Source organism: Vespula vulgaris, chromosome 2, assembly GCF_905475345.1.
Source record: "Vespula vulgaris chromosome 2, iyVesVulg1.1, whole genome shotgun sequence".
Lineage (NCBI taxonomy): Eukaryota > Metazoa > Arthropoda > Insecta > Hymenoptera > Vespidae > Vespula > Vespula vulgaris.
In genome coordinates, this window is record NC_066587.1 from 8882816 (window position 1) to 8910632 (window position 27817).

Sequence of the window (27817 nt, forward strand, 5' to 3'; positions counted from 1 at the left end):
TTGTGTTTCTTTCGTTCGCCATCTTTGTTGCGGCTGCCTGCTGAGGCAGCTCACGTGCCTGCCGGGCTCTCAATTAAAGCCATACGGATTTATCATCGCGCAGCCAATTAAGAAGTAGGAAACGAGAAACTGCCCGTTCCGTTCTGTAAAACCGACCGGCGAACTCCCTCTTGAAGGTGTCCGCGAAATCTCCATGAGGTACCTCTCTCTTTCTCTGTCTTTCTCTGTCTCTTTCTGGGTCCTCACTGGGGAATACTTTTTAATTCGGCGGCTCTCCAATTATCGAACCTTCGAATTATCGCCACACGATCTGGCTTATATTCGCAATATACGATGCTTTTCTCTTAAGCGATCGTATCTCGTAATTATAAGTGAAGGTTCTTAGGAAAATACGTTGGTAAGTAATGATACGGTCGTCGAGATATTATGAGCGTCTGTCGCGAGTAATTAACCTCGACCTTGAGAAAATATATGATTTGAAATCTTTAAGTAAAGGATAAAGTTTAGCGGCATGCTAATTATTGGGTGGTACGCTACATATGTACACAGGTGCGTTGCGAGTTTTCGTAAAAATTCAAAGGACAGCGATTTAATAATGTAAATATAACATTTCTTTCTATATGACAATTTTCGAGTCTTAAAACCTTTAATGCCCTCTCTCCTGAACGTTTTACTTTTCCATCCAATTATGCAAAGGCGACGTTCCGAGCGATGAATTCGAAGGAAACTGTCAGAAGAAAGGACGAAGTTAAAGAGGTGTAGTAAAAAAACGAGAGGGAGGAAGAGAAAAAATGAGAGTGTTCTCGCATTTAAACGATTTCGTAATGTAGGTACATGCGCGGTTGGAAATCTTAATAATATCTCGTCGCACTTGTTGGCAAGAGGAAGCAAGGATCCATTGTTCTTTACGAATTTCGAGTGAGCATGAGCATTCGTTGAAACCTTCTCGACAGGATACTCAATCTTAACGCTAAATTAGCTCCTTGAAGGCGGAAAAAATTGTTCCGAGTTGTAGTTTTTTTTTCTGCCTTTTTATTTAAATTATATCTTCCAGCGTAGTCCAACGATACTTTTCCCGAATCGTTTTACGAAGAAAGAGAAGAGAAACCGCAAGGGTAAAAGAAAATTGAACGCGAATCGGACGTGTCTGTAAAACGGCGAACGTGAGACGGCATTAATGACACGGTGAAGAAGAAGGGAACGCACAATGCACAGTGGTGAAAGTTTTCCTCGCATACGCCAAGACGTATTAATGTCACGATCCTCGTGCTTGCTAAATGCATCGTGCGAATTTTAATTCTCTTCCTCCTCTTTCTATCTTCCTTCCCGTGGGATTTTTCAAGAATGGAGTGTTTCTTAAAGAAAGCCTTTTCTCGTCACGCCCATAGCCTATATTACATTTAACTGACATAATAGATTGAAAAAAAGTACACAGAAGTATGAAAAATGTAATTTTACTTTATTTTCATAAATACTTGCATATATATATATACAATATATTATCTATCTATATATATACATACATATATAAAATCATAAAAAATTTGTATGCTCGTAACATATTTAACAATTTCTGATCGATAATCGTACGTATCTAGTTTTACGTGAAATGGGTCAAAATTGTTTATGAACTAATATCTCCAGCAATTACATGTTCTCTTTACATGACAAGCTCCTTTACGTCCTAAGCGACTCCGTCGGCTTTGATAAAGGTATATGTACATGAAAGCAACATCGTGTACGTGTGTGCTTGAATGAGTATTCGTATATAGCGGGCAAAGTGGTTCTCTTCTGTCTCTTTTCCTATTTCTTTCCCGCAGATCGAGGTGACATTCAGCGAGATCTACTCGTTTCTTGCCCGCTTACGATGCTACGCGTCAACGAACGGCAGTCGAAGGTGATGACTTTATGACCGTGCTCGTTTGACCTGAAATTATATCCTTAGGTTAACCCTCGCTACTTTAAAGTATACATACTTTCCAATGCAGCGACTTTATCAGATGACTTTCTAGTTGATTGATTGCTCGAATCGATGAGGAGGAACGTTCGTTCGATATTTTCTTCGTTACGTCATAATTTCTAGGTCGAATTAAAATATGATGAGATTATATAGAAAACGACGTTCAGTGAGACACTCGATCGCATTGACAAATGAAATTAAGAAAATTGCGTAGGAAGAAGAGTTAGTAGGAAGAGAAATCATCGATCGTAAACGTGCAAACCGGTCTTGTCTCTTGTGGTTATCTAATTTCTAATACGTTTATTCGCATAGGAAGAAACAAGACGATCGGTTATCTAATCTTTAATATTTAATTTTTTTCCCTTCGTCCGCAGGACATAACGACTCGAAAAGGAGTAAGAATTTTATTGCGGCACGTAGAGCAGCACGGACAACGGATTGTTTCGTCCGAGCGGAAAAAAATAAAATAAAAAAGAGAAGAATAAAGTTTACCACCTGTACCGGTATTCGTGTCTTGTATGTACAGTTACGGGAGTTACGTAACAACACTGCTTTAAAACATTGTAGAGAATACGCGTGATAAAGATAACGGTCCTCGGTGCATGGTGCAAATGACATTACGATCTTCGTTCTGTTATATACTCCGTACGTAACTTATATGTGCACGCACACCCCTACCTATGTACATATGTACATAGATATATACGTTGTAGGTATCGGGAGAATGAGCTGCCGGCATTATCGTAAATCATAACCGAGACGATCTTAAATTTTTCGTTCGTCCTCCGACGCATATCAATTTACCGTAGTGCTTCTCCTTCCTCATCCTTCGTTTAGTTTCCTCCTCTGAGATCGATTCGGGAGAAGAGAGTAGATACTAATTCAAATGGTTGACTAAATCGAATGGTTTCTTTCGCTTACTCCGCCGGATGTCACCGGAAACCGCAGGATTTCACGTAAATCACAGATGTCGAGTGCGGCACGATCCGAGAGAGAGGGAGAGAGAGAGAGAGAGCGAGATTCATTCGACATCGATTCGCTTCATCTCCAGAGAAGACGAGCGAGCGAATGAGCAAAAGGGAGGAGACCCGAATTCTGGAGAGTATCATTAAATCGAATGCAATGTGATTCTCCTCCTTCTCCTCTTCTTTTTTCTTTCCAAGAAAGTACGGTTGTATTGAATAACATCGTAATTCGTGCAAACGAATAATCTTGCGACCGAATTAAATTGGGTTACCTTTGATCATTACCGCTCGTCGTTATTTCGTCCTTAGAAGTTTGATTCATATTCATCAATTTCTGCATCAATTTCTTCTAAAGAAAACATATATCATGTGTTAATCTTTAACTCGAGGGAAAAATAATTAATGATAAAGAAATTAGTTACGTTGTATTTGTCGTCTCGTTTTGATTTTATTTTTCTACTTTTGTGTATTTCATATTATTTCGGTTTTACTTTTTCTTCCTCTTATTTTGTTCCCAAAAGTAATTTTCGTCGTTTCTCATTCTCTTTTCTGCCAAAGGAGCCCTAGGGATAAAATTTAACATCGATCTTTCATGAATTCCTGCTTTCATGCAGAAGCTATTAAACTCAACGGCTTTGTGAGAGCGAACGCCTTCTCGTATGCTAATGTACGGAACTTATAATTGCTAATTTTTTAGCCTTTTATATGCATACTCCCTTTCCTCTTTCTCTTTTGCCTGTTCTTTTTTCACAGTATATTACTGCTTCTCTGCTATCGAATCTTTCATCTGGACGTTTACACGCGTCCATGCGTTAATAGAAAAAATGACGACTCAACTTGTCCGTATTAATTTAGTGAACTACAGTGGGTATACTCGATAAAAGGTGGAAAAGAAAAATGAAGGATCGCCCATTTCGACAAAATTAATTTTGCGAGATGTATCGTTCGTGTGCATAAAGAGGGTCGTTGCATCACGAAGAAACAGAAAGAAAAGACAGAAAGAAAAAGAAAGAGAAAGAGACTATGCGCACGGAATAGCAAACACTCGATTTACTAATATGCTTTTAAGCGATATATCTCGACGCGTAGATCGTCTCTTGCATATAAAGCGATCTCATTTCGTTTACGACATTTCTCCATCCTATCTACCGCAGATTTTCCCTTCGTAGATATATTCGCTATGCCCGTTTTTACTTACGTTCGAATTACGTAAGAAGACATTCGAAAGAATATTTATATTCCATTATAACCATGGAGCGAAAATATTGCGATATTTGTTATTTGCACCGATGAGCTTTTGATAAACAAGTATTTTCGTTAAAGTAAGAAAAAATGATAAAGGATATTGATTGTCGTATTGTAATAATTTTTATCTTCTACCACGAACTTCGATATTTTCAGGAAGACCATTTAAAATAAAATAATGTTCAACTAGCGCAGCGACGAACGACGAACAATGAGTATATGTGTTTTCGATTTTACGCTTGGAATAAAGAACATCAAAATACGATTTGCGACCGACTCATCGCAATGTAATCGTGATAATTGCAAGCAAGTAATTAGGTAATTATACCTGCAACATAGACGCTCTTTTCTTTTCTTTATCTCCTTTGCCATTGAGAGATGTTATCAAGTGCTTTCGAATCGCTCGAAACAAAGATCTTAAGTAGATTGAAAAAAATAAAAAGAAATTCTTAAAAATGCCAACATAGTCAGTAGAATTAAAGAATGTAATAAAAAAAATAAGTGCAAAGTAATTAAGACTAATACCTATTTATTCTAATTAGGTACATATACCCGCTGGATCATCTTCCTCGAAAATGAATCACTCAACAAAAAAGTTTCCACTTAATCCTCGTAGAAGAGACTTTCCATAGAATCCGATCGTTATCTATCAGCCACGTGATATTACGTTGGCACTTTTATTCCGAGAAGAACCAGGGCGAAAGCTGCCGGGACTTATTTCAACGTGTATATACATATATGTATGTACGAATTTCACCCATTAAAGTGAAATTTTATACGTTTATACCGGGATAATTGATAAGGTTCGTGATCATCCGCAGGGAACTTTCGGAATGCGATCAAGGAAAAAAGAGAGGATATTGGAAATAAAAAGCAAACGAGAGGATGCAAATAAAAAGTCGTTTATATGCAGTAATTAAGTACGAGACTGCGGTTATAAACTTTCGGCAGCAGATATGGCCCAGCAACTTTTAATCAACTCCAATGGTTAAAGAGAAAATATATGTGATAACGGGTAAGGAAAAAGAGAGAAATAAAGTAAGGGATTAGCACAGCTTTCCTCGTCACCCAAGGGGTACTGTGCCCGAACGCGTCCCCATTCTTTTACATGGCGGGATCCCCAGGAGGCCTACACCATGCCACACGTGCCACACCACGAAGTACGTGATAGTAACGGCCTCGTGTGGAGAACCATAAGCGAAAAAGAAAATATAGGGGTGGAGTGATGCGAAAACAGAAGTGTTTTTCATATCCGTATATATAGAGCACTTTCTTTTCTTATTCTCGAACTTTTAAAATACATATTTCATATATATATAGACACGTCTGTATTTAATAATTCTGATAGGTATATACATATATATATAATTTGGAATACAAGAAATATTTATAAATAAAAATTACGTATGTTTATATGTCTGCATATACGGATAGTATACAAATCGTCAACGTATGCAAGGAGTCTATAAAATCTCGTAAGAAGTTCATCTTTCTGATCAAATTCCTTCGTTAGCGTGCGGACGATATCGATGTGCTGCGAGTTTGTTTGCACGTGAATGTTTAATCAATAGGAGAGTTTGTCACGATAAAAATATAGATTCTTTCGTGTTAGAAGATACGCAATCGATAGCTTTTGATTCACATCGAGATCGGCCGCGGTAATCGGATTTCAGACGCCGGATGAAGATTATCATCCTCGCACCTTATTTTTTTCCTTTTTAAATTATTATTACTTATACTACGAATCTTACGATAGACATGAATGATTGTGTTTACCTCTGCGATGATAAAGAACAAATTTGAGAGCTTTTTAAAAAACGACACGAACCAACAGAGAAAGAAGCAAAGTTACTTTGTATTATAGGCCGAAATGTAGCTTAATGGTTAAATTCTCGGACGCGACGAGCTCTCTCTCGGCTACACCGCACACCGTTCACTGGAACAAAAGAGAGGGTAACTCGCGTTACGGGAGGCAGGATCTTTTATACCCTGGAAATTATTGATTTTCCTCTTTACGACCTGCTCGGTACCACGTGCGCAGGTCCTTTCAATACGGCGCACGAGCAAGACTTGTATGTAACGTACAGTGCTAATCGTGAAAAACATACGGAGGGATCTCGCTTTAAATCAAAAAAGCTTTTTCCTCTATTTTCTTCTTACGATATTTATCCTATGTCTTACATATATAGTTAAAATTGTCACATAGCGCATCGACTATTCTCATATTTATCAAAAGCGTGAAACGTCTAACGTTATCACACAATTGAGCACATTAGCAATATTCGTATGAATTTATATGGTTAATAACTATAAATCAGGTTAAAGAGAAATCTTCAAAAGAAAAATAGTAGGTAATCCTTCTTCGCGGTATTAATGGTCGCCACTGTACGAACGGCAGTGCGTATGGCAACACGAGTGTCTCTATGCCTGTCGTAAAGGCGAGCTTAACGGCAAAAATATGTACCAGCGACCGTGTATTACGGTAAATGGTGCCTTTTAACGGAGTATACTACTTTGGTAACATAAGAAAAGAAAGTACACATATGTATGTTTTAGTATTAATGGACATAAGAAGAAGGACCACTATGATTTCTTTTTTATGAGTCTATAGAATTCGGAAAGATTATTTTTTCCTTTATATGATCGATCGGTTCTCTTAGTGTTTGTTGTAGTATCATAGTATTTCAATATTTTAAGAGAGCGAAGAGAAGGACGTTTAAGGAAATTGATTGTCGCTTGAGAAAAGAAAGAAAATGTGGCGCTTTTCTTACAAGTTTAATTATAATTGTGACTTACTACAAAGATTTAATGATTAACATTGTATAATTTGTTTTTTATCTGCTATATCCCTTCTAACCACGAATATAAACAAATAATATTATTATACTATTTTCATATATTTTAACGTGTCAATAATATATTTTCTCATACGCCTATATAATTGTTTTAAATCGTATTATTTTAATTGTTTTGCACAATTTAATATAGAATTAAAACAGCTTATACTTAGGAATTAGAAGTGCTGTTAATCAAGATCGTATAGTATCAGAATTTGTAATTAAATTTAATAGTGATTTTAATTACGTTTTATAAAAAGTACAAGATCACGTGATAACAAGCGCGGCAAGTGTTAGTTTCAATTTATGGCGTTAATAGCGTTACAATCTTTCTTTGATCCTACATCGATAATACAGATTCCGACACAAAAATTATAAAAAGAAATGCTCAGTTGATAATGAATACTGTAACACAGTGTGTCTAGTTAATTTAAAATCTATGACGTATTTCGTTCGTGTCTTTATTTATACGTGGTGGTCTTTATGAGTATAAACACAAGCATTGAATGAAGGATGAAACAGATTTTGTAAAAATTAATAGTTTTTTCGAATATCAAACGTTACCAATACAATACAAGTATTGAACTTCAGTTAAAGAAGTGCTGAGTGAATACATTATAAAGATATTTTGGGTTTAGTAGTTTGATAAAAGATATTGAACAATATGGACCAATCTTACAATGCATGCTCTTCTTGGTTATGTCGGTAAATACAGTAATGTCAAGATATATACATGTCGATTAGTTTATAAAATGTAATTACAAAGATAAATTTTTGATTTAATAATTTATAATTTAATGTTAAAGGTGACATTTATCAGGTTTATTTACTTTCTACTTCATCATAGAATAATTGTACTTATATTTTATATTAGATCGCAGACAGAGAGTAAATCGCAAACAGATTTGACATGGCCTCAGCTTAACTCTCAAAATCAAATAAAACATACTGCACAGAAAAATGAACAATATTGCAGGTATCGTAGTGATGCAAGTATATCAACAGAGATGTTTACTCAAGTAAGTTTAAATGAGTCAGAATATCCTGAACTTGGTCAGAAAAACATAAAGGTTAAGAGTATACCAGGTATTTTTGTTTCTCATCATGAATCTGTTATCACAGAAACTGTGATACCCTATGTTACAAAAAAAGCAAAACATCAAAAATTATTAGGATCGTATAAGCATAAAAGATCGGAGAAGTTATTTCTTGACTTAAGTAAAGCTTTGGAAGTAAGTATGAATATTTGGTTGATATCATATAATTCTTGATTGATTAAAAATATTAATTCTTAATGGAATTTAATTTTTAGAATGCAGAATGTTTCATAAGTAGGAATAGAAAAAAATCTGGGAAACTAAAGTTTGACATTTACAAAATAAGTGCAAGTCGAAGCAATGCGAATACATTAAATGAAAAGGGTTTTCAAATAAGAAAGAATAAATTGTACAATATAAAATTTAAAAAACCATCAAAATTAAAAAGAACAATTACACTAGAACGTTTGAATAATATGAAAATAAAATATGAAGATGACATCAACATCAGAAAGATAAAAGAAAACGTTATAAATGTGAATAGTATTAATTTTAATAACTTAAAGATTAAATCAGATCCGGAAGTGGATATAGATTATGTAAAACTTATGTCAACATTGACAGTTTATGATCGAGATTACAGAAATACTATAGTGGAGAATATTTCTGAAGATTCTGTACAATTTCGGCCGGATTTAACTCAGAAATTAGACGAGTTAAAGATTTCGAATGTGAAAGATAAGAATATTTCCACTGCTCCTTATAGAAATGCGTATGACAGTACTAATGATTTAAACATTTTGCAACGTAATTTGTCTCTTACCGATGAGGATAATGTAGATATTAAGCCAAATATTAATAATTTGTTAGACGTAAAATATTCCAAAAATTTTAGAGAGTAAGTACTATTACTTTTTCTCGTGGTATGAATACTTGTAACGTATTTGAAAATTTACAAGGAAAAAAGGATGAAATTATCGAAGATATTGTAAAGTTTAATTTATTTTTGTCAATCTCTGTAGTATAGATCATGCATATATGTATATATTAATGTGTGTACTGCAAATGTATATCCATAATATAGATAACGAAACATATTGTTTGCATAAACTATTATATTCTATAAATAATATATGCTTTGTGTGAAACTCGTTCAGAATATATTATTTGTAAACGATCATGCGTGATATTATAATGACAATATGCGGTTATATGTTATAGAATAAATTAAATCGATATGTGTTCTGACAATTCAATTACATTACAGATATTGTAATAATTTAATAACTTCCTCTCTTAACGAATCCCTGGAAAAGTTTTTGTCTGAAATTCGAAGGCTTCAAACAAAACTTTACAACAGAGATCAAAATAAGGGCAAGTATAAACGTCGTTATTACTCGGGTTTAAAGGAGGTTCAAAAACACATTCTGTTAAAAAAAGTGCAATTTGTCGTGATAGCACCGGATATTGAAAAGATTCTATCTCCAGGTAAAGTATGACGATTGAATTATCGATCGTCTAGTTATAATCATCGAATCTTCTGTTATTCTAGGTGGTTTGGACGAAGAGATTGACAAATTATTGGAAAACTGCAGAACGCACGAGACAGCTTTTTGCTTTGGTCTCCGTAGGCGGAAGCTTGGATATTATGCACATGGTAATGGACTCGTAAGCTGTATAGGCATATCTAATTACGCTAATGCCGAGGTAAGCGATCAAGTCTGATACCTTGCAAGGTATTTCGCTTTTATGGTATACTAATACGGATCATTCTTGGTAGCAATTCTTTTGGAACGTTCTCGTCGAGGTAGTAATTGCGCGGAACATGTTTGAAGAATTGCGAGGAAGATCGAAGAGAATAATCGACATATCGAAGATAACTCAGGAAAGTGGTCTTTTAGCGGAGAACATTGGAGTTTTGCTCAAGAGTTTAGCGTCAATTAATTAAAGCAGGAACCTTTGAAAATTCTCGTACAACGAAAATCAGAGAAACAAATATTAAATTTGCATCTGCTTAATTCTAGTAATTCTCAGAATGGAGAAGTACTCATAAGGTAAAACAGTTCGGTTGCAAACTGCATCTGCGTAACCTTGAGGCAATGAACATCTAGGGCATGTCCCGATTCAACTCAAGTATGAAAAAGAGGATGTTGGATTTGATAAATGAAGTTTGCAACTGTACCAGTAGACGTGGGATTACTTGAAGCTATTTTTTATACATATCGATAATAAATTCATAGCGACGAAGATGTATAAAGTCTTGCCACCTTAACATTTATCAGCTAGAGGATACGTAGCCATGTAATATCTTTGGATTGAAGCCGTGCTTCGAAATCTCTTAAAACTCTTTAATCTTTAATAAAAATAGATTCTTGTAATACTTCGATATAATTTAACATTCCGACGGTTTTTGTCAAGTAAAAAAACTACAGGTTTCAGCTTTATAAAAAAAAATTGCTGTATTTGTACTTTTTTATATTTCTTGACACTTAAATTAGACGTATTTTATACTTTTTAAAAGGAATATAGCTTTTTATATATTTTAAATGCATCGCTTTCTAGAAACTTACGCGATGCGAGTTTTTTCTTTAAAGTGATATTTTAGAAAGAGTTTTTATGAGATTAGGGCAATTAAGACGAATATCATCCGATTGTTTTGTTCAAGTTGAAAGAATATCGAAGACGTTATTCGAGTATTTTCAGTCTTTCGAAATTTCGCTTCTACAAAACTTGATGTGTCGCAAAGGGGGGATCTTAAGAATTCGAAAGGTACGGTAAACGTAGCGACGGATTCGAACCAAACGAGATCTCAGTATATTTTATTTCATTATTGATGTCGAATCGATAGGCTAAATGAAAAAACAAGCACAAAAAATGTATTTATACTTTCACAGTTTATATATATAGATCTATAGAGATCTACGAAAAAATTATCAAAGGATTAATGGAATTGCATATTATTGAATACTTACGTATCTTCGATACCGATAGGTATACTCGGAATATACAGATTCGATCTTTCTTTTCAGTTCCTTGAATCGAATAACATGATCGCAATGCTTGATAAGATCCTAATTTTCAACGGCGACGGAACAAAGAATAACCTTCAAAATTAAGAGAAGGATACGTATTAGATCGGACCCATTGCTACTACGAAACACATACGAAGAAAGCTGTACCAACATATACGCGTGCATGCAGGTTGTATCATTGGGATGCAGCAACGATGGAAAGAGAGAGGAGAGAAGAAAACGAAGAAGGCGAGGCTCGAGTGGAAGCTGGAACGGAGCCTTCGTTCTGGCTGGAAAGGAGAGGCAAACGTTGGGACCAATGAGGGACTAGAGAGGTCAGAGGAGGGTCCCAAGCGGGACCGTGAGCTCTCTGTACGCTTATACGTGTGTGCGTCTGTTGATGCAAGTGCGGTGACTGTACGACCGGTGCTAACTTGCGGAGTCAGTCAGTCAGTCAGTCAGTCGGCTCGGCACCGGCCGCGACGCACGATCGACAGAACGTATACGCGTATTTCCTTCTTATTTGCTTTGTTTTCTTTTTTTTCTAGCTCATAATATCTTTTTTTATTCGCACAGTCGTCTTTTGTACCCTTTATCTTCGTTTTTCCTGCCGACATTTATCTCATTGAGTGCAATCTCATTCTTTTCTGCTTTTTATTGAATTTATCGAGAGTGACCTTGCAAAGGAAATTATTGAGACTTTGGGAACTTAGTACCTGCTGTGGTGTTTCTTTGAATTCGGTGAAGGTAAAACATGTTCATTAATTTTTAAGAGTAAATGTATTGTTATGCAACACATTAATCTTTTTGTATCATTTTAATTTTTTTATTTAGTGTAACAAAAGATTCCCAGTAAGGCGTTTCGACCGTTTTTTGTTACAAACATTAACAAACGCTACAGATAATATATGAATTAAGAAATCTTATTTAACAGGTTGGACAAAAAATGCTTTGAGAGTGCCGATGATTTAATATTAGGTTTTATTTAAAATATAAAAACATTCTTTTTATAACATTTGGAAAAAAGTGTAGTGTAATATAAAAAATAAAATAATTCTATATTTTTCATCTACTAAGATGAATACATCGATGAACATATCGATTTATGCTAGACTGTCAACGTCTTAACAAACGGTTTATTGGAAACAAATTATTTCATTATAATTAAATTGCATTTTAGAGTAAAATAAGATCGCAGGATAACAAGACAGATAAATGGAACGTATTTCGTGTCGTAGATGGAATAGGTAAAGCTGATCAAAAGTTCAGCTTTACGCGTGTAATCCTTCGTTAAATTAGTTTTGCGAGGTAGCATACACTCGGTAAGTTTGTAAAGGACTCTGATCTCGTAAGAGGCTATCTTTCCCGCGCGATTTTCGATGCAACGAGGGAACGATGTATGCAACAGGCGAATGAATCTTCGTATCCTCAATTTCGAAATCCGAAACGATCTTATGCTTCCGGTCCGAACGGCACGCAAGCAGATCGCTCAGTCATTTCGAATCGTGACTAGCGCGCATGCTCGTGTGTTCGACAAGGATTTCGAATGCCGTTAGGCGTCAATGATCGACGAATCGATGACCGTCCGGCGTATGTAACAGAAACATAAAGTTCGATGTCGAAGCAATTGAAAGAAAGAGAAAGAAAGAACGGAAGAAAGAAAAATAAAGATTTCATTAAGAGACTAGAATGTATTTAATTTTGAGAACGTCCATGAAAAGAATTGTTTCGCGAGTGTACGAAGATAATGAGTCAGCTACGTTATGCGTTATATCGTTGTAGGATGAACAACGTTAATTTCTGGAAATGACGTTTGACAAGTGGTTTGCTTAATTAATGAATAACGTGCGAGTGGAGCAAGGAAGCATACGAAAGGAGCAATTTTGAAAGAAATCATTTGTAATACTTGGATGCATCGTTGAAAATATTATTTCCTAGAAAAAGAAGGAATGTTTAAATAGCGTCGCGTGAAATACCACGAGTCGCGTCCTTTTCCGTTTCCGTCGTGAAATCCGAACGCGATTCCATGGCAAACAGAGACAGAAAGATAAGAAATGATTCGTTGTTCGTTCGTTGGAATCCCGCCGGGATTTTACTGATAAATACTTGCGTGTACTGCGAAGTGGGCGGTTACGTGACACACAAAAAGGAGACTCGATTTCGATGAGATAGGAAATTATCGCGATTAAACAAGAAGCAGTAAGAAGCCTAGAAAGAGAAAGAATGTGAGGAAGAAAAACGTTTGGAGTCTCTTCGATGTCTCAGCTTATCGGTCAAGGAACTCAGGGTCCAATCAATACTCGTCCGTTTTATCTTCCTTTTCTTCTCTAGTTTCCTCAAGCGTGCATAATAAATGTGAGCGATAGAAAGACTCGTTTCTCTTCGTTGCACATCGTCGAAAGATTGTCGTTCTTTTCTTTCTCGATCCTACACAGAAATCGAATTGCTGCTGGTAAGCCAATAAAAGCCAATCGGGAATCCTCGAATTTCAAGAGATCGGTTGTCATCTAAATTCGAGAATAAACGAAAAATGTAACGTTATCCGGGAAAACGAAAAGATTTTTCCCTTAAAGAAGATATTTACTTAAATGTAATTACTTTGTCCCTCGAATACATCATCCTTCCTTTGAATACCGAACGATTTTTTAATCTTCTTACGTTGTAAAATATTTCTTAGTCAGTTATTATACTCGTTAGAATCGTAGGAAATTATTCTGAGAAGACTTATAGTGTTTGTCAATTATTTAATGGTCCTCATCTTTTTTGTAGATTTCTAAAAAAGAAATTGAGTATAAAGGGGAAAAATGTATCGCGAGAAAAATGGTTAATACGTATGGACGAAAAAGAGAAAAGAAGAAAGAGAGAAAGAGAGAGTCATTATAAAAAAGAAATCGTCGGAGACGGAAAATCTTTATTGTCTTGTTGATGTCATTTAGGTATTAGTACGCAACGGTGGCAACGTCGCTTGCAATAATAGCTTCATTAAAGATTTTCCCCTTTTCCATATAGTGAAGAAAAGTAGAAATGACCCTCTTAATTGGCCAGTGCTATTTGCGAGATCCGACACCGAGTCTGAACATTTTCTCGAGTACGTCGCTCTTCTTGTACATATATAAATATATAAAGAACGATGCTCGCGACTTTTGCTTTGTCGGTCCGCTTGAAAATCGAGATTCCTTCGAGTAGACGGACAGTCGTTAGCAGTCACGTTGTATGATAAATCTGTTAGATCTTTAACGATACAGGAAGTATGTGTAAGAAATACATATTGTGACGTGACCCGCATATATCTGTTCACTAATCGAAAGAAAAATATTTTGTGTATGTACATATTTCTGTTTTGCAATCTCCACGACGTTATTGAACGTTGCTATGATTTATTTTTACGGCAACTTGATCGGTATTTCTCGGTAAAAGTTTTTCAAAGGTATATCAACGATCGTTTATTTAATAGTACGATTATCGTATAACAACTTTGATCGTTAAAGGCAGATGCATCCTACCGTAACATTTTCTATTAACACATAATTCTTGAAAAAACGTATGCCAAGGATAAAACGTTCAAACAAGTTCGGCATGAAAAACTAGGCTAGCGTAAGCGTTATGGAATTGAATAATTAATCTAATTTCTGAGTGACGAATCGATCGGTCCCAATTGGAATATGGAGGCTTATTTTCTAATTTACACGTGATTGGCTTAGCTTGGATATTTTAACCTGTCAATCCGGAAAGACAAGTTAATTCGTTTCGACGATTTAATTTTTTTCTTAATAAAAGAATTCAATCATTTATTTCTCATTTTTATCGCAAAAATCTTATATTTATCGAATCTTCTTCTTATGATATACTAATTTATCCAAAGCTTTCTATCTTCATATGTACCATTTTATTGTTAATCGAAATAAATTTCATACATTCACGTTCACCGATGTAAAATCTTATCGATTAACAGATAAATAAACTCGACCATTTTGTCGTATCACTAGGTGATACGCGAGAAAGGAAAACCTTCGCTTTGGTATAATGATTTCCATCGATGAGCAATGAATGATGTGTTAACGAGTACATTTTTCTTTCGTAACACGAGAACGAATCATTCCTGAGGTCGTTTCTTTGTCGAACCTACTTATATTTAGTGCTCAGCGGTCTCGTATAGTCGAGGCTTTGACAGCAACTAATCGTTCGAATTTTGAGTATATTTTCTTTCCATCTCTGAAGAATTGCTTTTTTTTCTTGTAATAATTTTCTTGTAATATATTTTATCGTAATAATATAAATGCGTATATGTAATCGATAACTTCAACGTCGCATTTCGCATTACGCATTCCTCGGACAAGTTTCTCGGATGCATTAGCGAGATCATGTTAATTACAATCGTGACTCATCTCTCTGTTTTGCACGTTTCTATCGAGGACTTTGAAAGAATTCCTTTTTGTTGTTTTCTTCTTTAAAGTCAATGTCTCGTTGGAGTCATTGACGTTCTCTTATTCAAAACTCTATTTTTGCTAATATAAATAATAATCTTCTTCATGGAAATCAGAGAGAGACAGAGAGAAAGGAGGAGCGAGAGAGAGAGAGAGAGAGAGAGAGAGAGAGAGAGAGAGAGAGAGAGACAGTGCTCTATTCGCATCGTTAGGCTCGCGGCTTTTCGCAAAACCACAGAGTTAACGGGAATACATTCGAGTGGACGCGTCCAAGTAGGTAAACGCTCGCAGTTAAGAGCACACTAAACACAATTACGGTTAGTGGCCTTAGCGCCCTTAGGCTGGCCTCAGTGTGACGTATGAAGAAAGAAAGGGAGGAGAAAAGAGAGGAAAAAAGAATGACTCCACTTGGCATGACGCTTTAGCGAGCCGCTCTGGTAATTAAGCTCGCAAGCTCGTTCTCGAGTGCTCTTGGCTGGTGTGCGATCGCTTTGTTTCAATTGGAAACACATCGAATTATTCTCCACTTTACTACGTGTTTCCACATATGCCACGCCTTCTTTACCTCCATCTCGCATATGAGGTAGATTAGAATAGTGTAGGAAAAAAAAGAATGTAATTTAAAAGAACATTCAAAAAGCTAAAACTTGTAAAAAGAAAAACAAAGGTCGATATCATTTTCTCATAATTCTCATCTTCTGAGTAAATGTTACCTTTTTCTTTTGCCATTTTTGTCTTTCTTTTTTCTTTTTCTTCTCTTTTTTTTTTTTTACTGTAGAAGTGTTACGCTTTTCTCTACAGCCTCTCGTGATCCTCTCGTTTCTTTCTCTCGTTCATTATATATTTTAAACGTACACAATTAGTTTTACGTTTTAAAACGTAACTTTACGTTCCGCGAATGAATCGATTATCATAGACACGAGTGTAATAGTGATATAGTGAGCTGTTTTACGAATCATCTTGCGAATGACGTGTTGCCGTCATTCTTCGTCTTGATGTTTGATTTTCTTCTCGAACGAACGGTTATCTCGAAAAATGAATAAACAAGGAGATTGATATTCTTCGCATGTCATCGTCGTTTTAGATTCCGATGACGGTCTATATTGCACGCATATATAAATTGAAACAATATAAAAAAAGAAAATGAGGAAACGTTATCATTAATGTAGGATTCGTGAAAAAAGTTGGATCCTTGGATAGTCTGTACTAGGAATCGAATGTACGTTTTCAGCATTCTGGATTACTGGTCCAATCATTAATCCAAGCCCTTTAGATTTTCAACTTTTCTACGAATGCCTACTTATATAAAACGAAAGTACTCTCACATTAAAATGATATATTTTCTTGACTTAGATAAATCAACTTAAAAGAAATCTAACTGTAATGAATATGATAAGGAAACGTGGAAGGAATAGTTATCTCTTGGAGGATGATGAGGTAAGATTGCTTCAGGTTGATTTATAGTAGAAGCGAGAAGTAATTGAAATTAGCTGGAAGAGAATCATAGTTTCGCGATTTTCTTTTCTCATTCATTTTCAAATCGTTCGATAAGTAGTCATCGTAATTTGAAGAGACAAAGCGAGTACGTGCATATTCGAGGTGAATTTGTACTCGGGAACTAGTCGCGAAATCTTGAAACATTATTCTTATTATCAGTCGATGGTAGTATTCCATCCAAGCAAATTTTATGAAATCTACTCTGCTTCTTAGTTTTTACCTTTTTCAAATGTATTGTAGAATATCGAGTCACAATAACACATGGTTAACATGTCCAACCAAAAACAGGATGTGAAGTCTCCTGTTACGTGCGAGTAAATAGATTCTTGAATTTCTGACTACGAAATCTGAAGCTCTCAGATACGAGCGCCAAACGACGTCACTCCTTTTCACGGATAGTATCAAAACTTCTTTTATTATTTCTTTTATGATTAATAATGCACGGTTTCGTCACATATTCTTTTTTAAAAAACTTCAAAAATGAAGTTTTCGATTATTGTAAAGTGTAATTAAAGGAACCAAAAAACAAGCGTAGAAAGTAAATTTGCTTAACTTATTTATTATTTGTTTCTAAAATTATTGAACAGACTGAATAGGCCGAATGAAAGCACTATAAAACTAGCACGTAAAAGCGACTTTAAAACATGGTATTTTTATTGACGTACATATTCCCAATGCGTCGACCATTGTCGTAGTCGATTCGCATTAAATCATCTGCGCATGATTCGGCCTTGCTGTTGAAATTCTGTCTCTCTCTCTCTCTCTCTCTCTCTCTTTCCCCGCTATATTTTTTTATAAAATCCCATAGGTGATATTTTTTTCATAAGCGCTTCTGTATTATATAAGCAAATATTTTTCTCGTATGGAACGAGGATGACGTCCATTAGCCGGTAAAATGACAATTTTGCAAAATCGCAATGAAACCATACGGTTTCATATATACGTATTTAAAATCAAATACTTCAAATATTATTGTAAAATTTGAATGTAGTTGGAGTATGTTGAAAATGAAAAGAGAACGATAATAAAACAAATATCTCAATAATTTTTGTATCGCTAATAGCTTTGCGTTTAGACTTTCTTTTCGAAGAAAGTTCGTATCGATATGTCATGATATCCTCGTCAATACTTGGATTAACAAAAAAAAAAGTGTGCACGTTTAATGACAAAAACGAAGTTAAGACATGTTCCATTATCAAAAGTTTCAAAATGATTTTGGTTGTCGTTGCATCGATAATCTTTACAAAAAATTTTCAATTAGGTAAATGAGCGAGTGATCAATTAAGGTAATTACTCTTGCATGTGTTTATTCGCATTCAATGAATTTTCAAGAGCAAAAACGAGACTGCCACGCGAGTTTTCTCTTTCCGTTTTTGTATTCCTTTTTCTTTTCTTCTCATATTTTCTTTGTCTATGTAATTAATTACGTTCGTTTATATAGGCTGTCATACGATAAATTATCTGCTTATTTTCTCTACAATGGTTTGTCTAATTTATTTTATTCAGCTTCATTAATTCCATCCAATTGGCTTATAAGCTTATTTTTCATTATTTCAGAGTCCACTTGTTTCTTGTCTATTTTATTATTTCTATTATTTATTATTTTTATTGTTTTTTTCCATTTTATTATTTATTGATGTATTTAGATAAAATATAGCAACCGTCGTTCCTCGTTCTTTCCTTCCATTATTTTTTTAAGAGGCATGAAAACACGGTTTTCCTCGAACTGTTTACGGTTTATTCAATATTGAAAATGTAATAACAGCATTCAAGATCGTATACAGAACCATAAGCAAGATTCATAGGCCATCATCTTCGTAGTGCACGTAAGGAGTTCGCATAGAAGATCGGAAAAACGATTTCTAAACCGCTGAAATGAGATCGAGCTTGACCATTCTGTTTCCATTTGTGGATCCTTGTACACACGAACGAATGTACAAAGGTACGTGTGTATAATTGACGGAAGTGACCATACCCGCAGAAAAGAAAGGGAAAAAAAAGGAAAACGCTTTATCGTTGTCCTTGCCAGCGAACGCAACCATGGGGAAAAACGAACGAGAATGGTGCATTGCAAAAATGTATTGTCGGAAGTTCGAGTGTGATAAAGCCCGCAGCCTTTTGGAGAACACGCAAAATATCGAAAGTATAATTACGCATATGGAAAAAAAGAGCTAGGTAGAAAGAGGAAGGGAGAGAGAGAGATAGAGAGAAAGAGATAGAAAGTAGGCCTACTTTTTGAGGGGATCGTTTCGTGCATAAAAAAATAGCACGTGCCCACTCGATGCTTCTAATTACACAGACGAGATCTTCGAGTGTGAGATCGCCGTACGCAAGCCATTCTCAAAGAGGCAAAAGCGGACGGGTATAATTAATGGTTTGAGTTAAATTGGAGAAAGCAAAGCGTGACTTCTATCAATAGCTTTATGCTTGGCCTATAAGAACAACATTTTGCGTATGGTCTTATAAGGAGATAATCGCGTTCTCCCAATATGTCGATTACGTTAAAGTTTAAGTCCAGGTGTTTCTTTTAAGGATCTATAAATTTAAGTGTAGTAAGTTTTTTGAGGTGTGGAAAAAAATAGTTAAACTATTCATTGCGTAATTGTCCACAATAAAAAAAAATAATTTTGGTGTAATGATATGATCAAAAAGAAAGTTTTTTCTCTTGTGATCTCTTTGTTGGTTGATGTCTCATGAGTATTTTTCAACTGATATCTTCGTATTGCATTACGAAGACGGTACAGGATGAAGGACTTTCTCGGGTCTTTCGTTCTTATAAAACCATGTGTCTGTGTATGTGAGAAAAAAGAGAGATTGAAGGTACAGAGAGAGAAGATGGTAGCGATGAGTCTGACGACAGGGCGACAGTACCTACTTACCGGACGGATAACTATATAGACGTGATCGGTAATCTCCTTTGACAGGCGGGTTTCATACGTTAGTGGTTTGTCCTATATTTGCTCTCGGAAGCTGAGGGAGGGAGAAAGAGAAATAGAGAGAAAGAGAAGGAGAGAGAGAGAGAGAGAGCAGAATAGAGAAATACCTATAGACATGGATGCCGTGCCTGTTTCACTCGACACGAGGATATCTGCGGAAATTAGATTGTTATACGCGAGAACACGGTTATTTCGTGGTTGCACGTGTGTCTCTTGAAATACGTGAAAAGAGTATCATTCATATTTTTAATATTTTTAGGAAAAAATACATTTTTTTTTAAAGAATTTAATCACTTTAATCAATTTAATTTCCCATCTCCCTTCATAGGATAGTATATACATCCTTTATTTTAAATATGTCCATCGAAGATATTTGAAAGAGGTGAAATTAAAAATATTCAAGTTGTTATTATACAAGCGATAAAGTGTTAAATCGAGTTTCCCAATTTGTGGAATCCGGTTTGACGTTTAAGAGCGGACACGTGCGGAAAAGAAACGATTTATAGTTGCGGTTAATTAAGATGTTTCGTGCTACGTAGGAAAGACGGTGGGATAAAAGAAACATTCTATTTTCTCGCCTTTCGTAATTTCTAAAATCTTAGACGAGAGAGTCCGTTATAGGGAGTGACACAAAAGCCTTCTTCCTTTTCTTCCTCTTCCTCCTCCACTTCGTCGTTTCGCGGGAATAGATTTCATGCTTTTCTAGCCACAAGACAGAACTCAAACGAGACTCGTAGTCTCCTGTCTATTCCATACACGGAATATTATTTAATCTGCTAGATGGATCTGCTAATTAAGAAGTGAAAAGCGTGGTCGTGCGCCGGAAGAGAAGCCTCGATTCAGCGCGACGAGTTTTAGCCGGAAGTTTGGAGAGAGGAAAACGCGCGATCGCCTCTTTAGATTTCTTCTCGCGATCCTGAGGGAACAAGGAGAGAGGAGGAAATGGTGTCATCGATCGGCGTCGTTCGTCGATTGTTCTTTTATTACTTCTTCGAGTTTTGTACTTTTCTCTCTTTTTTTTTTTAATTTCAATCTCCTTTAATAATAATATCTAATTTATTACTATATTCTACGTTCACAATAATTTTTCTTCAACGTTTGTAATTCTAATTAAGAGTACTTGATTAATTGTTTGATATCTATTATTGGTTTTAATCGATTTACGATAAAATTATTTTGGAATGATACATTTTGTCTTGTCGTTAATTTATAACTATTTATTATAAGAAAACATTGCATCGTTCTTCTCTTTCCAAAATTATTTGCAACTTTCGAAGAATTCCTCTACGTGTTTGAGAACGTTGTACGTTACTGGCATAAGTGAGAATGCATCATAATGCAGGAGACGCGTGCGTATGCATATGCGTATTCGTCGATGGGCGGGCAATAAGCGGTTACGCTACCGTTGCTATCACACGAATGAATGGTGGGACGACATGACATCCGGTCCGAAGAATGGTTTGCGAAGAAGGAAACGTCCGTCTGCCAGTGAAGAAAAAATAAGAGAGAGATAGAAACAGTCCTATGTATTTATTTTCCACGATCGCGGGCTATTTCAAGCTACGATGCAGCCGGTACGCGCGCGCGCCTTTCTAAAAGTGCATCGTCTGAGAATGGGCCGTCGAAGGCTCGTAAAACTTTACGACTCGTTTAAGAAGAGGAGAAGGGAGTTCTAAGAGGGTTTAGACGAAGCAGACGTAAGCGTAAGAGTTCCTCCCGTTTGATCTCGCTTTCGATAATTTCGTGAAAAGTAATAAGTTTTTCTTTTATTAATTCTTTCTGTATTACGTTGTATCTTTATTTTATTTATGCATGATAAAATTGTGCGTTGGAATCATAACGGAATCGTTAGATTATACTATGTTTCGCTCAATAGACAAAAATTAAAAATTCTAAGCGCAAGATTTACAAAAATGTAGTTTGTAATATTACCTATAATTTTTACTGAATATGTTAATTTATTGTTATAAAATCAATAGATTTTCTCAAAAAAGTGCCATAGACAGAATATTTGTTTATTTAATTCGATTTTCGTAAGTTGAATTTAATACTGTAATACTTTTAAAATTATTGAGTGATTTTAATAAAGTAATAATTATTTTTTTATATAAAATTTAGATAAACTTCGGTGACTTCTGAAAAAGATACCAAAGTCTCTCTGTGATTTTTTGTATATTAATTTTGAAGATACTGAACTATACATCAGTGTCAGATTTATTTGCCCAAATTTGACAAGAATAAGAAAAATTATCGAAATCGTTATTCGTTATTAAGACGTTAACTTCTCAGGTTTTTAATGCGTCTAATTACGACCGCCGCCAGTGGGCCAGATCGGGAAGGATTTTAGTAACATTTTAATAAAAAATAAAATTTCTCACATCGATATCTATTAAATTTATATTATTTCTTAAATATCTATAAAATGAAATATCCGACGAGTCGAGTTGGATTCGCGACGAGTTTAAATTAAGACATCGTTTGAAATGTTAAATATCTTTAATCAACTCGTTAATCGAGTCGAGTTAAAAAAGCTCGCTTATTTGTTTTCCTTTCTTCTGTCGATGAAAACAGAGATTATTAGTTTAATAGTATCCGTATTCGAAGAAGGAGTCGTTTAATATACGGACAAGGCTCTTCCCAAGAATGATTTACAGTTCGGTGTCGATCGACCGTGAAACGACGTATCGCGAACGATTTACGCATCGCGTGGCTTTCGCATACTCGCGCTTCTATAATCATGAAGAACTTTTTGCGCGCTTGCGTTTGGTAGAGTTGAGATCGTAACGGTACATGGATTTCGTGTACTCGATCGCGTAATCAACCGACGCCGTAAACGATTCCGGCCTATTTTATCTCGCTTATTTCTTATGAAATCTCGTGAGAATACTGTAAGTACGAAAGAGATGAGCGTTGTCGCAAAGTTTTCACAAAAATCACTTTTTAAAGATTGCTATGAAATTACTTTCAAGAACGAGGAAATCCTTCTCCGAACTTTTCTTAGGACCGCAAATAAAGCAAGTCGGTGCTCGTTAATCTCAAATGTCTCTTTCGTAAGCTCTTAGGGCGCTATATCTGCCCTTTGTTTTCATTTATTCGCAGCTACATCCAAAAATACGTTTTCTCTCAGTTTCGTTGAGACCTTTACGAGATACTTTCGAGGGAACACGAGATGCAACGGAGAAAGAAGGAGGATCGTTTCGAGCTACGTCCACAGTCTTTTTCTGGATCTTCTGAACTAACGACGAGAGTGTGTCTCGATTTCTACGAGAGCTGGAAATAACTCGCTCGACGAACGAGATTAACGAGAAGAGATTTCGAGCGTCCTTAACGCGAATGAGTGTCGCACGTTCCTCTTAATCCGGCAGATTTATCTTACTTCCTTAACTTTTCATATTATTTTGTAAACCTTAGAACGTTTGCAAGGAAACCGAGTATCGATCGATCGAGCGGTAGCTTTTCTCCAACACGTTTTCTAGGGTCGAAATGCCAGCAAAGGTCGATACCGTTCGACCGACATTTCACTCGAAGCATTGTCTATTTATCATAGACGATTCCGTGTTCTTCATCTTAAGAGAGTATTCTGCGATTTCGTAAACACCATTCCGTTCTCCCTTTTTTGCTCTCGAATAAACTTAAATCAGCTTATCAAAAATGTAGATTCCGATTTTATATGAAATATTTCAGAAAAAGTAAGAAAGAAGATTTTGAAACAGACACGTTGATCGTCAAAGTTCGCATTTTGTGTTTCGTATAGCTCTAAGCGAGTATAAGTGAATGCCACTGCATTCCTTAACATCGATGGAGGTCGGGCCAAGAGGAAGAGGAAGACCTAACTGTTAATCCGTCCCAAATTCCCTCGCAGAGGAATGGCGTGTTCCCTGCTGAAAGCTTCCCAACTACAGGAGATTCTCTTAGGGCTCGAGTTTCTCCAATGATGCGGATCCTGTGATCGTACCAAACTGTGGGAGAGATTTTTCACCATTTCTCATTGTGTAACGGAACCGGGGTTGGACGAAAACTTAATTCCCTTCTTCTTTTCAATGATTTTATTTTTTCGCAGGAGCAATTCTTTCTCATTTATAATGACTACGTCGTCTGGTTAGTAATGACGAATATAATAATAATAACGATGAATTTAATTCAACGATACCAGTTATTTTATAATAGCGATGTTATTTTATAATTTCGATATTACGCGTACGATTGGCTGGGGGATTTTATGATGAAAAGATACCGATCAGCGTTTTGCTAAAATTACCAATTTCAGTGCTAATTTTATTTAACTTTTCATCACATTGTCGATATATTAGATCGATAAATTGTCGAGCGAAATCAGTATCCTTACATCAAAGGTTAACATTTAAATTGCTTTGTTAATTATGATTTGAGGGAAAATAAATCGAATAATGTGCATAAAGCCAATTAACCATAAATCAATAATAGGCTTTTGTTTAATATTGTATTTACAGTGGCCTCTTTATAAAGTAACAGTTGAACAAGATTATCGTCATCGTCGTCAAAGATATGTATATATATTCATAAAATATAAACATCGATAAATTCTGGTTTGTTTTTCATCACTGTTCCGATATTCATTGATAGATCTATATATTTGCTCTTACGATTTTACTCGAAAGTGATATTTTAACGATTTTCCAATGTTCGTTCGGTTTTCAATATTTTCTTCTTCTACACTGTGCTGTTTTATATTTATCTTACATCATGAATCAATTTATTGTAAAAATTTGTCGGATATTGCGTCGTCAATATATATCTAGTTAAACACGAAGAAAAGAAGCAAAAATTAAAGAAACGAAAAGGAAGGAAAGAAGCAGGCTAGTGAAAACATTAAAGAGAGAAGTAAACGGGAAAGTAGGTGAAAGCAGTTTTTCTTGAGTGGATCTTTTGCAGGAGGTTGGTCGGCACGATAACGAGTGGACGATATTCGATAGATAAATCATTGTTTTTCGAAGGGAAATGCTTGTGTTGTTCTTTCCGTTTTCTAAACTTATTTCTTTTCTTCTTTTTTGATAGCGAACCACTGTCAATGTCACGACGCGACGACTATGAAAATGGGAGTTCGCCTTGAATATATTGCGAAAGAAGATGAAGAAGAAACGAACATGTGGGCTTTCACTTATTACACGGCGATTCGTTCGGTCCGCAAAGAACGTGTGTTGCCTTTCCGTGCTAGTTTTTAACGTACGAGCGAACATCGTTTCGCGCGAGTCAAGGCGAAAGAAATCGCTTAGAGTAATTACTCTTGAACCTTCTCCTATTTCCATGCTCATTTACGAGTCTTATTACATCGTGAAACTTTCTTTTTTCTCATATTATTTCGATATATCTGCGAAGGTATCGATTCTTATCGTTTGCATATGTATTGCATTTAGATACATACATACGTAATGTACATAGCGATGTAATACATTCCAACGTAATTTTTGCGAGTGAAAAAATATAAAATTGGGACAATCACGTTAAGATTTTCAAGGTACGGATTTTATGGTCCATGGAGGTTAGAAAAATTTTCACGGATTACTTGGGTCGAAAATTTATTTTCTGTCGCTACTGTCTTCTTTCCGCCCCCTCCTCCCACCCACTAACGCCGGGTACCATACCTTCGTTAAATTCCCATTTAGCGAATCCGTGCTGCGAATCTTCGAAATGCTGGCCATTAACGTTTTATGTACCGCGGAATGGACTTTTTCCGGATTTCACGGGGTAACGGAAAAAGTTCCGTCGCGTGAGATTCTCTCCTTCGGTAGATTCTGTAGATTTCGCGTGCGAGATACAATTTTCCGGAAGGATAAACTCGTAGAAATGCCTTTTGAAAATGGTAATTTATGACTCGAGTGAAGAGAGGGAACTTGTTTGCGAACCGCCTAAGTTTTTCTTTAATAGCTCTACACCCAACGTTCTACTTGCAATTACGTTTATCGTCGTTCCATATTAGATAATTTTAGCCGAAAGATAAATCGTTGATAACGTTCGTCGAATAGTGAGCCATGCAAAAGTGATGTTTTTTAATCATATCGCAAGATAATAAATTATCTTCTTTAATACTTGATCGTCTACTTCTTCGCACTTTCACTTGAAAACAAGAAATTCGATCGTTTCTTTCTCTAATCGCAAAATTTTAAAATATGTGTCGTCTTGATAATATCGTTGATGATCTCTTACGAAGAGAATCGAGTAGCAGTGGATTCTCCATGCTTAATGTGCGTCCTTTTTCTTTTTCTTCTTCTTCTTAAGGAGCTACGCGTTTCTACAGCGTTCGCTGGTAGCAAACGTGCCGGCACGTAGCGGAACTTTGCCCCGTAAGTTGGACCTCGCACATGGAATCCTTCTCTGAATGCCTATGTAAGTAAGTTCGACGTGTGTTCACGTACATATGTATATGAGAACGATACGCCGCATTCAATTCTATCTTTATCTTTTTCTGTTGCTCTTTCTTTTTATACTTTTTCTTTTCCCTTAGTCTCCTTTTCGCTTATACCAGACTGTAAAAGTTTCTACGGTGTCGACGAACCATACTATGCATCCTGCATCATCGAAATGTATTTTTGCCGTTGTCACCGATAAGATCGCCGACGCGTCCTTTCCGATCCAACGTCTTTTTCTTCGAAGTCGTTGAAGAACGAATACTCCTTTTGACAAACCTTTTTATCTTTCCGTTGTTTCCTTTCATATCGTTTGTTTGAATCTGGCAAAGAATCAAAATTACTTTTCATCGCTAACGATCACCGACGATAAAGCGATTAAAATCTTCGAAATTATATCACTGTTTATTAAAATTAATTATGTTGGTATAATCGATAGGATCGTAAAGTTGAAAGAGCGGAAAACATTCTACCAAAACATGAGAATATGCCGGTAGTAGTAAAAATATTGTTGGAAGAGACGATTATAAATTTTGGCTGGTTAATTAGTAAGTTAATATATCAGTGCAGGAAGTTGACACAGCGCGTTTAACGCGACTGAACGTCAGTCGAAGTTTAATCCTTTTTACGCATGTATGTGTAAAAGGGAACTTCTATTTGTCTTCCTGTCTTCTTTCTATATTTTGCATGCTTTTTCGTATCAATCTCTTTTTACGCTACTTGACGATTTCTTATCTGAAGGATTACTGAAAGAATATGTTTTTCCTAAAACTTTAATATATGATTATATATTATGACATTAAAGGAAGAAAAATAAAAGAAAGAAATAAAAATAAAATAAAGGCTGTTTCTGAATTAAACAAAAATTTTTTTTCTTGGATTTCGACGATAGGATTTATATGCTCGATTGCTGACCAGCCAAGGAAACGAATGAGATAGAGAAGAAAGAGGCATTGACCTCCTTGGCAGGCTGTGCACGCAACTCGCAAGAGACAACACACACATACGCACACGGAGATGTACGTACGCGCACACGTATAGAAAGACATAATCGCGTCACGGCGATAGGAGAACGCGAGCGAGAAACGAATCGTTGCCGTTGAACGAATTCTAAAAGAAAAACTAACGAAATGCTCGTTAAACCGTTAACGGTTGAATGTGAGTATGTGCTCGAGCGCGAGGCCACAATTTTCAATGTTTTCCCAGATATTATGCGGTACACGCCCGCATGTAATTTCTTTTCGCTCGCAAACCTCGTCGCGATTTCGAAACGCTGCTTTGGAATTCGCTACTCGATCTCGCATACATATACTTATGTACTTATTTCTTTACGTATATATACATGTAAGTACATAAATACCTATGTATCTACGTTTTAAACGTGGGACTCACTTTCCTAGGAAACTCGAGATAAATTGCCAACGAAAGAGAGGCGAGAATAAGTATTCCCTTTCTCGAGATTAACGATCGGCATCTTTAAAAGCGGCTACGTAATCTTTCGCGAATTAGTTTCTTCGTCCTT

At 35.8% G+C, this 27817-nt stretch overlaps 2 protein-coding genes and 1 long non-coding RNA gene across 6 annotated transcripts in view; 2 read left to right on the forward strand and 1 right to left on the reverse strand.

The window, feature by feature from the left end:
• Nucleotides 1–1571: 1571 nt before the first annotated feature.
• On the reverse strand, nt 1572–5268 carry LOC127073016 (uncharacterized). Its single transcript, XR_007785644.1, has 3 exons — nt 3348–5268; nt 3198–3274; nt 1572–1927 (listed from the first exon to the last, which is right to left on the reverse strand). It is a non-coding gene; the product is annotated as an uncharacterized LOC127073016 (long non-coding RNA).
• A 2197-nt stretch (nt 5269–7465) lies between these two features.
• On the forward strand, nt 7466–10291 carry LOC127061577 (selenocysteine insertion sequence-binding protein 2-like). Of its 2 annotated transcripts, none has more exons than XM_050988636.1 (6): nt 7466–7761; nt 7882–8239; nt 8320–8942; nt 9312–9532; nt 9597–9751; nt 9825–10291. In XM_050988636.1, exons 1-6 carry the CDS (start codon nt 7688–7690, stop codon nt 9990–9992), a joined length of 1599 nt encoding a protein of 532 aa, XP_050844593.1. In that variant the 5' UTR covers nt 7466–7687; the 3' UTR covers nt 9993–10291. The 2 variants fall into 2 exon arrangements, with proteins under 2 accessions (XP_050844593.1, XP_050844595.1); XM_050988638.1 differs by having other exon boundaries at nt 7468–7712.
• A 721-nt stretch (nt 10292–11012) lies between these two features.
• The window catches only part of LOC127061574 (uncharacterized), a 42157-nt gene continuing 25352 nt past the window's right edge, over nt 11013–27817 (forward strand). The window contains exon 1 of one of the 3 annotated variants that reach the window (XM_050988627.1): nt 11013–11802. The gene's annotated coding sequence lies outside the window, so the exon portion shown is untranslated. The remainder of the gene's footprint in view (nt 11803–27817) is intronic. The other 2 variants (XM_050988629.1, XM_050988628.1) reach the window with 2 other exon arrangements.